Source organism: Glycine soja, chromosome 16 (assembly GCF_004193775.1).
Source record: "Glycine soja cultivar W05 chromosome 16, ASM419377v2, whole genome shotgun sequence".
Classification (NCBI taxonomy): Eukaryota; Viridiplantae; Streptophyta; class Magnoliopsida; order Fabales; family Fabaceae; genus Glycine; species Glycine soja.
Window position 1 is genome coordinate 4,134,580 of NC_041017.1, and position 12,390 is coordinate 4,146,969.

At 32.5% G+C, this 12,390-nt stretch overlaps 1 protein-coding gene across 1 annotated transcript; it reads right to left on the reverse strand.

Moving 5' to 3' along the window:
- Positions 1-3,357, reverse strand: LOC114390368 (fatty alcohol:caffeoyl-CoA acyltransferase-like). The gene is made up of 2 exons (XM_028351091.1): positions 2,819-3,357; positions 1-1,065 (listed from the first exon to the last, which is right to left on the reverse strand). The coding sequence occupies exons 1-2, from the start codon at positions 3,272-3,274 to the stop codon at positions 178-180; spliced, it is 1,344 nt and encodes a 447-aa protein (XP_028206892.1). The 5' UTR covers positions 3,275-3,357; the 3' UTR covers positions 1-177.
- Between the last annotated feature and the right edge of the window lie 9,033 nt (positions 3,358-12,390).

Genomic DNA, 12,390 nt, shown 5'->3' on the forward strand with positions numbered 1-12,390 from the left:
ATTAGCCATCATATCTCTTGATCAAAACCATCACTTACAAATAAAGTAACACACATCGCCCATATATATTGGAATACCATTCATGATTTCATCACTTATTATTACATCAAACATATATAACTAAGCATATTGATGATCATATCAAGAGAAGAGACAAACAGTTCCCATCGATCAAACTCAATTCAAGAACATGTAAAAGAGGTTTTCGAATTTGTCCATTTCCTTGGGAGGAAGAGCCACTATAATATTTATCCCATCATCATCACCACTACTTCCACCAAAAGGAGGAAACACTAGAATAATATCCTTCCGGTGATACACCACAGGGCAACAATACTTTGGCTTCCCCCACGGATACTCCACCTCCTCAAACCCTAATCTCCACCACGAAGACACCAAAACCTCCCCATGTGGAAACCCACTATGCACCTCTCCCCAATCTATCATAGACCTAGCATATTCATCACTCATTCTCTTTGCACCCTCTGTCACCATCTCCACCAACCTTGAGAACTCTTCCTTTTCCAATTCCTCACATTTTGCTATGGCATAAGCCGTTAACACGGCGTTGCCCGCGAAGGATTTGGGGAGGGGAGGTTTCAACCGTGGACGTATGTCCATGGCATATAGTATGATGGATGACCTAGAAGGGTCGTAGGGTGCAGATAAGGCCTTGCATCTCCATAGATGGGCGGTGATAACGTTAAACCCAGTGGCACGGGCGTTGGTGCTACCCTTGGCTTTCTCCTTGAGGCTGAGGATGTTGTGTGAGGTTAGTTGGAAAACTTTGAAGTTGAGTTCTTCGTTGGTAGCCTCGAAGACCCCGGACTCGGTGCTGCCTGTGGGTAGCTTATCGAGCTTGATCAGCTCAGGATGCGGGAAGCTGACACGTGGTGGGGATCGTGCGGCCAAGAGGTGTCTGTCGTGGCAGGGTATCACAGCCAGGGGCTTGTTAGCAGCCAATGCGGCGAGGTTGTCCAAGAATGTTTTGAAGCTAAGACCGTCAAAGGTGGTGTGACTGGTTGTGAATCCAATTGCAAAGCCTCCACATTTGAAGGATGTCAACTGCAAAATATAATCATTTCATTAATTAAGGATTATGAAATTTAATGTTTAGTTGTGGAGTGATTATGACAATTTAATGCCCTACGGCCTAAGTTGTAGGTTTTTAACTGGAGACATTGTATTTAATGGAGTACTCTTGAAATTTTCTCTGTGATATACTGATATGTGATTGATTGATAAATTAAATTCTGTGAACATCATATGGTTCTATACTTAAATGTGCGATCCCATATAGTACTAAGCAACAAATGCATGCAATATTCACAGTAATTGTTAGACTAATTTTTCTGTTCATATATATGTACAAAATTAATATTTCTCAAAATCATGTTGAAGGTAAAGAACACACTTTTGTACTTATTACGAGTTCCAATTAATTCATACAGATTAAGAAATTTAATTAAGAGTATTAAATTTATCTTAAATTAATGTTTTTCAAATTATTCCAATAAATAAAACTAATAAATATTAATAGATTATGTTTCTTAATTATCACGTTATCCTAGATTAATGTTAATGAAAGATATTTTTGTAAAAATAATTAATGCATGAGAAATTATAAGTTAAATCTTATAAGAATAATTAAATTATATTTTTAATTTGAACCTTATAATAAGAATGGAAGAAAATAATATATTTTCGGCAAAAGGAAAGAAAAATAAAATCCTATATTAAATTATTTGCCTCTATATATTAATCCAGTTTCTAAGAAAAAGCAAAGAAGGAAAGAATGGGAACCAGCAACATTTCAGCATGATTGAAAGTAAAAAAAGCTGATGAAAACGAAATTAAATAAAGGTAGCTAGTCGATAGATATGTATTTATGAGGATCTACATATTTGTCGTGTTCAAAGAGTGGACGGGTGTCATAAAGTGCAATTCGTTTGTGAAGAGAAAAGAAATGCATTTGATTCAAACTACTAGTCTCACCGTTTGAAAATATAAGTTGTTTAAAATTATTACATAGTTATTAAGAAAAATAATCAATTTATTAAATTTTATAAAAAAAAATATAAGTGATTTTTCTAATATATTCTTTTACTTTTAATTAAATAATGTTAATACTCATTTACTTTTACTACACAAAATTTTCATTAATAATAATAAATTTTTTATACAAATTTGATGGACTAAATCCTTTTCACTTAACTTCATTGTATTTGGTCTTACATGTGAAAAATAAGGGATTTTTTGAAATACATGAATAAATACTAGTAACTTAGAAAGAATAATTCACGAGAATTAAAAATATTGTTGAATTAATGTATGAAATATTGATTAAGGATAATTTTAAAATATATATATATATATATATATATATATATATATATATATATTAATGTAGTATTAATTTTATAAAATATATTTTAGAACAATTTTTTTTTAAAAATGACTTATATTTTAAAATGGAGGAAGTACATTATATACATACATTCCAAAAGAAAAGTGGATGTAGTTGGTGCAACACCCAACAAAAAGCTCAAACTTCAGCAAGCAGATGCAATAAATAAGAGTTACAAAAGACAAATTTGTCAAAATTGGAAACAGGTGAGTGTTAGCAACACATTATTTCTTCAAGTAAATCCTCATATTCATTAAAATTTATTAAAATCATAAATCGACAATGATAATCATTAAATATGATGTATATATGATCCATATTTTTTATTTTTTAATAAATTTCAATAAATAAAAGAAAAATATTTAAAAAAATATGTTAGAAATTACTGGGTGCTTGAAAACAATATCTTACCTGTGCAACGCATAGTGGTTGATCATTTTGTTGGACAAAATCCTTACTCTTCTGAACAAATTGTGCAAAAGCTGGATTGGGATAAACCAAGTCCCCAATCTCACTTAACTTGTACTCACTTGAAGCCACCACAAACCCAGCACCCTTTCCATTGCAATCTATCTCTAATCTTTTGGTTTCAGGGTTCAGATTCAATCTTCCTCCCAAGAAGTCATAGACCACTAGGGCTTCCTCTAGAGCGTTCTTGAACATCTTGGCCACTTTTGCGGGTGGAAAATCTTCGTTTGCTCCAAAGAAGTGAACCGTTTCCACTTCGAAGTTGAGGACCTTGTCTATGTTTGATAGGAACAAGGACCTCTTCTCGGTTTCTTTGGATGGAAAAACCATTGAAGTTTCGAGGATAGTAACCCTTGGGTCTTGGAGAATTGGTGGAGATTCTAGGCAAGTGGTTCCCATGTTTGACAACAGAGATACACAAGGACTAAACCAAAGTGTATAATCTAATAGAGTTATGTAATGTGTGTGTGTGTGTTGTGCTTGGTCTTGACCTTATTATATATACACATAGTGTGTGTGTGCATGTGTGTTATCTTTACGAAGGCATGCACATATATGCACCATGCTTCATGTACCATAACGTGCTTTAATTATGAGCTTTAAAGTCATGAAAGGTTCATATTGTGACACGAATTAACGACGAAAGGGAGAAAATAAAAGGGTTAAATGACATTTAATGGATGAAATTATAGAAATGGTTTTAATCGGGTCACATTTTATATAGTTTAATTTTAGTGAAAAGGAAAACTCAATTTAATTTAAATCTAGAGTGGGAAAATAAAATATGATGTCGTGGTCATGAAATTATGGCACGACATCATGTGATTTTGTAACAGTCGTGTCGGTGTTTGATATAAACGTGGCCAGCATTCTTCATGAGCCGGTGCATTAGAAATAGCAGGCAAGTTGCTGTGTTATTTAAATCCACGAAAACTAGAAAAATTGGTTGGTAATTAAGCCCTCCAAAGGATAAAGGGATAGTTCGTCTGTTAATCAAAGCTAAACTAGTACTTGTGCGGGTAATGATGTAAAGTCTAATTATGTTGTCAAGTGAGGTTAGTCTTTGATTTAATAAATTATGGGACATCCATAATCTCTAATATAAAAAATAGATATTTTGCTTACTGTCGACGCTAATTACAACCCTAAACATGTACAAATGATCCTTATTAATTTCCATTGCTGTCTGGTATTAACACTACTAATGGGTAATGGTCACAGTACATACTATTTAACTAAATTTTTCAGCTTTAATAAAAGTAGTTTGACAATCAAAATCGCTAATTTATGGGCCGAGAATATGAAAATGATTGGCATTGGCAAATCATGTATATATGATGTACCATCCGATAAGATGCGATCTAACTTCACGGAAGAATCTCTTAAACTAAGGCACATAAATAAGTCGATCAGTAAAACATATATTTAAAGTTTCGGATTGATTTATTAAAGAAGATTCTTTTAATTAATATTGTCAAGGTATTACTTAAAAGGCTTGAACATGTGTATTGATGGTCAACGGACAAAGACTAAAAATACATAATTTAAAAAACTGAGGGACCAATTAATTTAGGAATTTAAAAATAGAAAATTTTAAATTGGAGATTAAAAACTATAAAATCAAATTTATAATTTAGCCTATTTATTTTTATGTCCGGTAATAAAAAGTCAAACACATTAGAAGACCAAAATCAAAGCAATTTAAGTAATATGCTTTTTTCTAATTAATTTAGGAGTACTATATTATATTACTTTTCTTATACTAAGATTTATTTTTACTTTTTATTTTATGTTATAATTTATTTTTATGGCAGTAGTTATTAATAGAAAGAATTAAAATATATATTGGGAATTTTTTTCATTTTAGGATATAATTTTTCTTTTAATTGATTTTATAGACAGTTTTATTGATAATGTGCCTTTATTTTAAATTTGGAATGTTTTTAATTGGTTTTATAAATTATTTAAGGTTTAATATATGAGTGTGTCCCTAAATTTGTCTGGGAATTTTTAATTAAGTCTGTAAATTTAAAAATATTGTAATTAAGTTATTGATCTTGTCATTTTTTGTCATTTTTTTTTGTAATTGATCGAGTTCTTAGAATTCTTAGAATTAGTTTATGGCATTTACGGCAGTTTAAAATTTTGAGAAAAATAATATTTTGTGACGGTTTTACTAACTCCAAGATCTAATTACAAAATTATAGAAGAATGATGTATTAAAAATTATAAAAGGGCTTAATTACAATTTTTTTTAGGTTAGGCACCTAACTAAAAACTCATATAGTTTAAGGATGATGTATTAAATCATTATTTTATTTATGTTATATTGTTGTTTTTTATGATATGCTAATGATTTTTTTTTTTTGTGTCCCTCATATCAAGTAGGAGTGCCTTATGGTAAAAACATTTCCTCCATCTCACAATAATCTCGGTGTAAAAATAAAAATGTGTCTCAACCTAAGAAGGAAGTATGTATCATGTCCTCTCACTTGTGTTTATTGTTATGTTGATATAGAACACGAGAGGCATTTGTTTGTTACATGTGACAACGCAGAAAGTTTATGAATTGAAGCTGGTCTTTGGAACCTCATCATGCAAAACAGGGAGAACACAGAAACTTTAAATTCTTTTATTTTCAGACTCATGCAGGATTCTTCTCAAGCAACTCGAAGCAAAATTGGTGTAGTTCTTTGGTGCATTTGGAAGAAAAAAAATGTCCCTCCATGAGCAACTGTGTTTTCTTTGGCAATGCAATATTTCTCCGAATGGTCTCAAGTTCAAGCATCATCGATCTTCACCTCCGATCAATGCTAACACGAGCCAATGTATGGTATGGAATCCTCCACATCAGAACTTCCTGAAATGGAATCTTGATGCAGCCATTTTCCAAAAATCAAACTCTTTTGGAGCATGCTTTTGTTTGGGGGACTCGAATGGAAGCTTTGCCTAGGCAAAAACGATTTCTGCATCTGGTAATCCTTCTTCCAAGGAAGCTGAAGCATGGACTTTTTCCAAGGCTATCACATGGATACGTCAACTAAACATCACAAATGTCATCTTTGAACTAGATTGTAAACATGTTGACACTTTTACTCACTGCTCCAAAGAAATTTCAGATTTTCTTATCATCATCAACAGATGTAGAGCAGATTTCTCATTTATATCAAACTCTAGGTAAGTATTATAAAGAGACAAGTCAATTAATCTTATAGCTCATAACCTAACAAGAGTTTCAAGATTTTATACTAATTCTCATAATTTTGATTGTATCTTCTTATATTATTTCACAATTGATAAATGAAATGATATAACTATTTTTTCTTTGAGAAAAAAGAAAAAAAAAACTAAGATAACAATTATAATGAGACCGACAGACAAAAATACTAAAAAATCTCCCTACATGTCTCTTATTAAGTTATTAGTATGGCTAGAAGTTATTTCGCGGTTTCTTCGTTGCTGTCATGATCCACACCACTTATGTTCCCTCATATAAAAAAAACGCCACTTCTGTTCGTTATAATGAACACAAGAAGTTGAATACCCACGTGCATATAGAAATTAGTAATGTACTCCATCCTGAAAATTGAGAACAGTGAGTTATGGCACTACTCATCCCCACTCCACGCACCATTCCCCCTGCACTGCACATGTCAGGTTGCAAACCTAATTCACCATACTCTTCATCAAAAAAATTAGACTTAACTGTATATCTTAAACAGATGAATCTAAGGGTAAAATAATTAAGGCTTAAGACCTAAGCTTTAAGTCTGTCGATAAAAAATATCTTTCTTAATTTTTATAAAACAAAAAAAGTCTAATATATTGAAAACAAATTGTCACATGTGTTGATAAAAAAATGCCTCAAATATAACTTTCACATTTAAATTTAAAAAGTTTCTCTTAAAAGTTATTTTAAGCTTTATTTACCGTTGGACGATCCCAATTTTAAAAAAAAAAAATATATATATATATATATATATATTCGATTTAGTGTGTAATATTAAATATTCAATGACTTGTAAATGAGTTTGAACATTCGATCTTATAATTATTACAATTAATTTTTTTCATTATTTTCTTTAGTTGGAACTCTTATTTTTTTGTTCATTCTCACATCTTATTGTGAAAGAGGATGACACGACGACTTGACACATGTATAGAATAGAAAACTTTGCGGTAGACTGCTCAGCGAGTATGGAAGCTGCAAAGAGGCTCACAGATTGCATATGAGATTTTACCTCCTCAGTTTGTTTTGGAGGACTTATTAGAATGTGACTATGTTTTTGTAGTTTCCTGTTTTTGTTACCAAACGGGAAAAAATATTTTTAAATTTTATTAACTTTTAAAAGTATTTTATATCTCAATTCCATCATATATCCACAACTATTTGAATAAAGTATAAGATTTTGAGGGTTTTAGATTAAAAAAAACTATGAAATGACTATTTTTGGTTTAGTTTTTAAAATAGAGAAAAAATTCTTAAAAAATTGAAGATTAAATTATACCTAGTCTAACTAAAAAGGGCCCAAAAGTATAATGGAGCTAAAATTTTATATTTTATATTTTATAATTACATATATGTATATAATGCAATTTTTACTATAATTATTAAATTAGGTTAAAAAAATATTTTAATTTTAAAATTTATTGCATCCTTTATTTTTTATTGATTTTAATTTCTTTCATTTATAATATCCTTAATTTCTCGTATTTCTGATTTTTTAAATTTTAAAAAAATCATTAAGTTTTCATTTCTATCATTTATATCATTCTTGAATTTTCTTGAGAAAAAAAATGCATGATGATAATAAAGACTTAGATTTGCAATAAACAATAACACACAAGAAAAAGAGGTTGAATTGCATGTTTGGGACTTTAAAATGTTTTTCGCAAAAGCAAATATAAGTTCATAAACAGATAGTACACTAGGAAAAACATAATTGGAGAAAAAACATAGAGAAAAGAATACACAAATATTTATATTGGGTTGTCTCCAACATAAGGCTACACTAGTGATGTCTTCTTTTAGAAGATATGCAAACCAATTATTAGTTACAAATAAGTATTTTTCATAACCTCTTAAGGTCTTAAGACCACTTATTTCAAGTAATTTTAAACACTAAGTCTCTCTAAGCTTTCACAAACCAACAAAGATTTAAAGTTAACAAGATAACTCTCAACCAATGTTTTAAAACTTAAACCAGTAATTACTTGACAAGGGTATCAGATCATTTGTTGAATCGTTGAATCAATTAATAGTTAAACTGCATGAACCAGTATAAAGTATAATAATGTAAGTATTTAAAGAAAGATATATATATTTTTGTTTGACACACAAATGTGTATATTAAATTGGTGTAGTGGCAATTCTTGTTCCCGTGGCTTTGAGGTTGCTACTTTGATTCTAGCATATGTATAAACTCCACTTGATTTTTTTTCATTTTACTCCAATCAAGACAACAATGTGCAATTGTGTGTGATGAAACTAGAGCAGCTTGTGACATTTAACAACACCAAAGGGAGTAAAAATGACATTTTCGATCAAGTAATTGAATCGAACCGACTGGAGTGTTGGTTTCCAAACCAACTAGTTGATCCAAGATGATTAGGAATTATCACATAGGATCTTTAGATTGTTAGTTTTAAGACTTTTTGATGTTTTTTGTGAAAGTTTTTATAGGAAATTGAGTTGGAAACACAAGTTGAGTTATACTCGCTTAAGTGTGGCTTGTTGTGTGCTTAAGTGAGCAAGTCATAATTAGATAGAGGAGACACTGAAATGACTTTGCTCAAGCAAGCCTTCCTCAATGCTTAAGCGAAAGGAACCTTGAACATGAATGATAAAGTCAAGCTCGCTTAAGTGTGGCATGCTATATATGCATTTAAGTGAGCCAAGTTAGTGAGCAACCATGGATTCATTGGGGGCCCTCACTTAAGCCCAAGCCTGGAGGTGCTTAAGAGAGGCAAGCAAAGCAGAGGAAGGTCACGAAGACATTTTAAAGTCCTAAAAACTTAAATTCTAAAGTTTTTATGTGATTATTCAAACTTCAACCTAATCTTAAGGTAAAACAAGACTCAATGTATCATAAATGCTAGATAATGGCTTCAAATCATTTGCAAAGTTAAGGTATATTTAACAATTATCATCTTCTCAAACAATTAAAGTCTCCCAAAATACATCACACCTTGCTCCTTATGATTGCCTGATTGCCTTTAACCTTCTCAACTCCCTCGACAAATTTCTTTTTTATTCATTTCACATGGAGAATAAACATTAATAATAACAATCGGAATTTCTCCCTCCTATTCCAAATCCCTTCAAGGCCAATGAATCCTTTTCCAACAAAAGAATGACTAATTTGAAAGACCACTTTACTCCATAAGCACAATAAGGCTCCCACTTTAGTAATAGACAGGCATATATATCACCCATTGAGCCTCAGAGTCACCCTATAGACTTTGACACATTGCCTTCTCTATCTCCATTATAGGACATAATCTTCATGATACATCTCTACCATTTCCCTCTTCCTTTTTTTTTTTTTAAGTTTCTGCCATGTCCATTTTGTCTCCTTTTTCCATCATTACTAATTTTGTAATCATATATTCCTCATTCTCATCATACATCACCTCCATCTGTCTGCCCAGCTAGCTCCCATAATTTTGCTGCCTCTCTTATACCTTTTTTCTCATAGAATAATCTATTACAATTTCTAATACATTCATCATACAATATATTGCTGAATGTGAATGATACAATCTTTAATTCCTTTTTTTCTTCTATGATCAACATTGCTAGCGTCTGAGGAGTCAAAGTTGTTGCTACTAGTATTTTTATTCCCCCTTATTACTCTATGTACCTCGTTTAATTTGCACTTTTGTCACTGGGATTCTTCTCATTGTTGACACTAGCCTTTTGTTTTTCCTTCCTCTTGGCTGCCAAAATCACATTTTCTTCCTTACCATTTCTATTTGTCTTAATATTAATGATGCTTTGATTTCCAAACCCAATACTTTTCTTTTCCCCCACCCCTCAATAGTTTTCAACCCAACCTCATTTTTCCACCATATTCCCCTATTTGTTATGATGGTCCATTTTTGTTGTCCCCCACCCTGGACATATAGCCAATTAACTCATTCCCTTTTTAAAGCATTTTGCCATCCTAAACTGTTGTCTCATTATACTCCTTCTGTTTGTTCACATTTTGGATCTCCTCGCTTCCCTAGGCCATTTTGTTTATTGATTGCCCGTCCCTCACATTTGATTTTTCATCATACACCTTCATTCCCTCCTTATAGATTTTTCCATGTGTTACCCTACCTACCTCCTCATTAGCCTCGTCTCACTCTTGATGTGCAATTTGTATTCTTAACTCTACACATTACATCCTCTTTACTAGTCATACCATTAGAATCTTTTGAGTTCTTTCCACCAACATCTCTTTTTGTGTATTTGCAACACGTCTCTTTCACAATTTGAACCTTGTCCAATGTCCTTTTTCTCTTCATTATGGATTTCCCTAACACTTCCCATCATACAATCTCTTGCCCCACTTTTTTGATCCCTCAAGATATGGCTTTTGTGAAGGATCGTTGGTCCTTGGATAATAGTTTCCTCTTGTATTGCACGTTGGATATTTGATTTTCTTTCTCTGTGATTGTCATTGCCCTAAACCACCTCAGCCATTGCCACATCCACTTCTCTGTTGAACTCTGAGAATATAGATTGCACATGCATACCCATATCATTTGCTATTGACGAAATTCGTGTATTCGGCTTCCTGAACTTCCATTCGTTGCATCTGCACATGATATTGTGACACCAATTTCTTCTACCATCTTCACCTTGTATAACACACCATCATTCATTACATCTACACCTTGTGCAAAATACATGTGCATGCCCGCGGATGTTTGGACAAGAATACGAGCAAAATTGATCTTGTTCATGTTCTCTGTACTCTTATCTATATCTACCAAAGTCCTACACCTTTCGACTACTTTAGCGAATATGCTTGCATCACGCATGAAGTGGAATTCCTAGACAACGGACCCGGGTCAGTCTATTTCCAATTACCAACTTTGGTGTCCATTTCTGGATAGAATGAAATATGGCCATTAAGTTCCCCTTCTCTTACATCAACTCTTTCATTGCTCTTTGTTCACTCCTTAAATCAGTACCATTCCTCCTCCCATATGTCTTAGTTTAGCTTCACCTAAACTCCCAAAGAAGTTTACTTCATCAATTTTTTCGTACATGCTCAGATCTCTCAGATACCCCACCCAACACTCCTTGAGCCATATCTTGCTATCAGATTTACATTTATGTTCATTCCCCTCCATGCTTTTTGTTGTCCCGGGTTCTGAATCTTCCTATTTACTTGCCATACCCTTCTACTTTGGTTGTTTGTTCTGTTGATACTTTGTGTGTACATTTGCCATTTTTTTACATGGGCTACACCTCTTGCATTAATGTTTGTTTTGAAGTTTGTTCTTAAGTTCGCCCCAGTACTTGGACATGCACGTTGTTCCCTCATACTTTCTTTATTTGCATGCCCATTCCTCTTACTTTATCTTGTAATGTTGACTATCATTTTAACATTGACAATGCATATTTTATCTAACTACTGCTCCATGATCCTCTCATTTTGAACACCTTTGAAAATGACATAGTCATATCTATGCCCACTTCGGTTCCTTCTCTTTGCCACATAAATCTCCCAAACTTTCCCCCATCACTGGAAAATCCTCCACAAATCCTCTTCCCGAAAATCCTCAAAAAATCTACAAAAGAAAAAGGTTGACACATCAACTTTCGTTCTCCACCCTCCTCTTTGCACAATTTCCTGTTTTTGTGTCCTAGGTTCACAGTATGGTAAAAAAAGTTGGTGGTAAAGGTTGGTCGGAGATGAGGTGGTCAAGTAAAAAAAAAGTGACGCTTTACATGGTAATCCAAATCCTTTGTGATTGATGTGGAACCAAACAACATTCAGGATGTGTGTACGCGAGTGTGTGCGCGTCATGTCACACTCTATCAGATGAACCAAGTGGAAATCAAGAGTCTCACCATGCAACATGTAACTCTCAACATCATCCCTACAACTATGCACATATAAATAGTAGTGAAGCGCGCACACTGCACAAGGGAGCTACAATGAACAATTTGATAAAATTTCAACTATTGACAATTTTTCTATAAAAAAACTAGTAAATTTTTATTTGAGACAAATATAAAAAAATACAAAGAGGTAAAATATTAACAAGATAAAATTTATAGATATAGATAAAATATGATAGTGTAAGATAGTCAAAAGATGATTTTTTAAAACTTTTTTTAAGGCGAATGATGAATTTTTTGACTCAAGAACCACACAAGTATAAAGGAAAGTTACAATTAGGGCCGAAAATGAGTGGAGTTGAGGTGAATTTGGCTCAGCTCGACTCAACTCAATAAGAAATGGTTCAACTTGAAGTCTAATTTGAATTTGATATGAACCCTTATTTTCAACTCA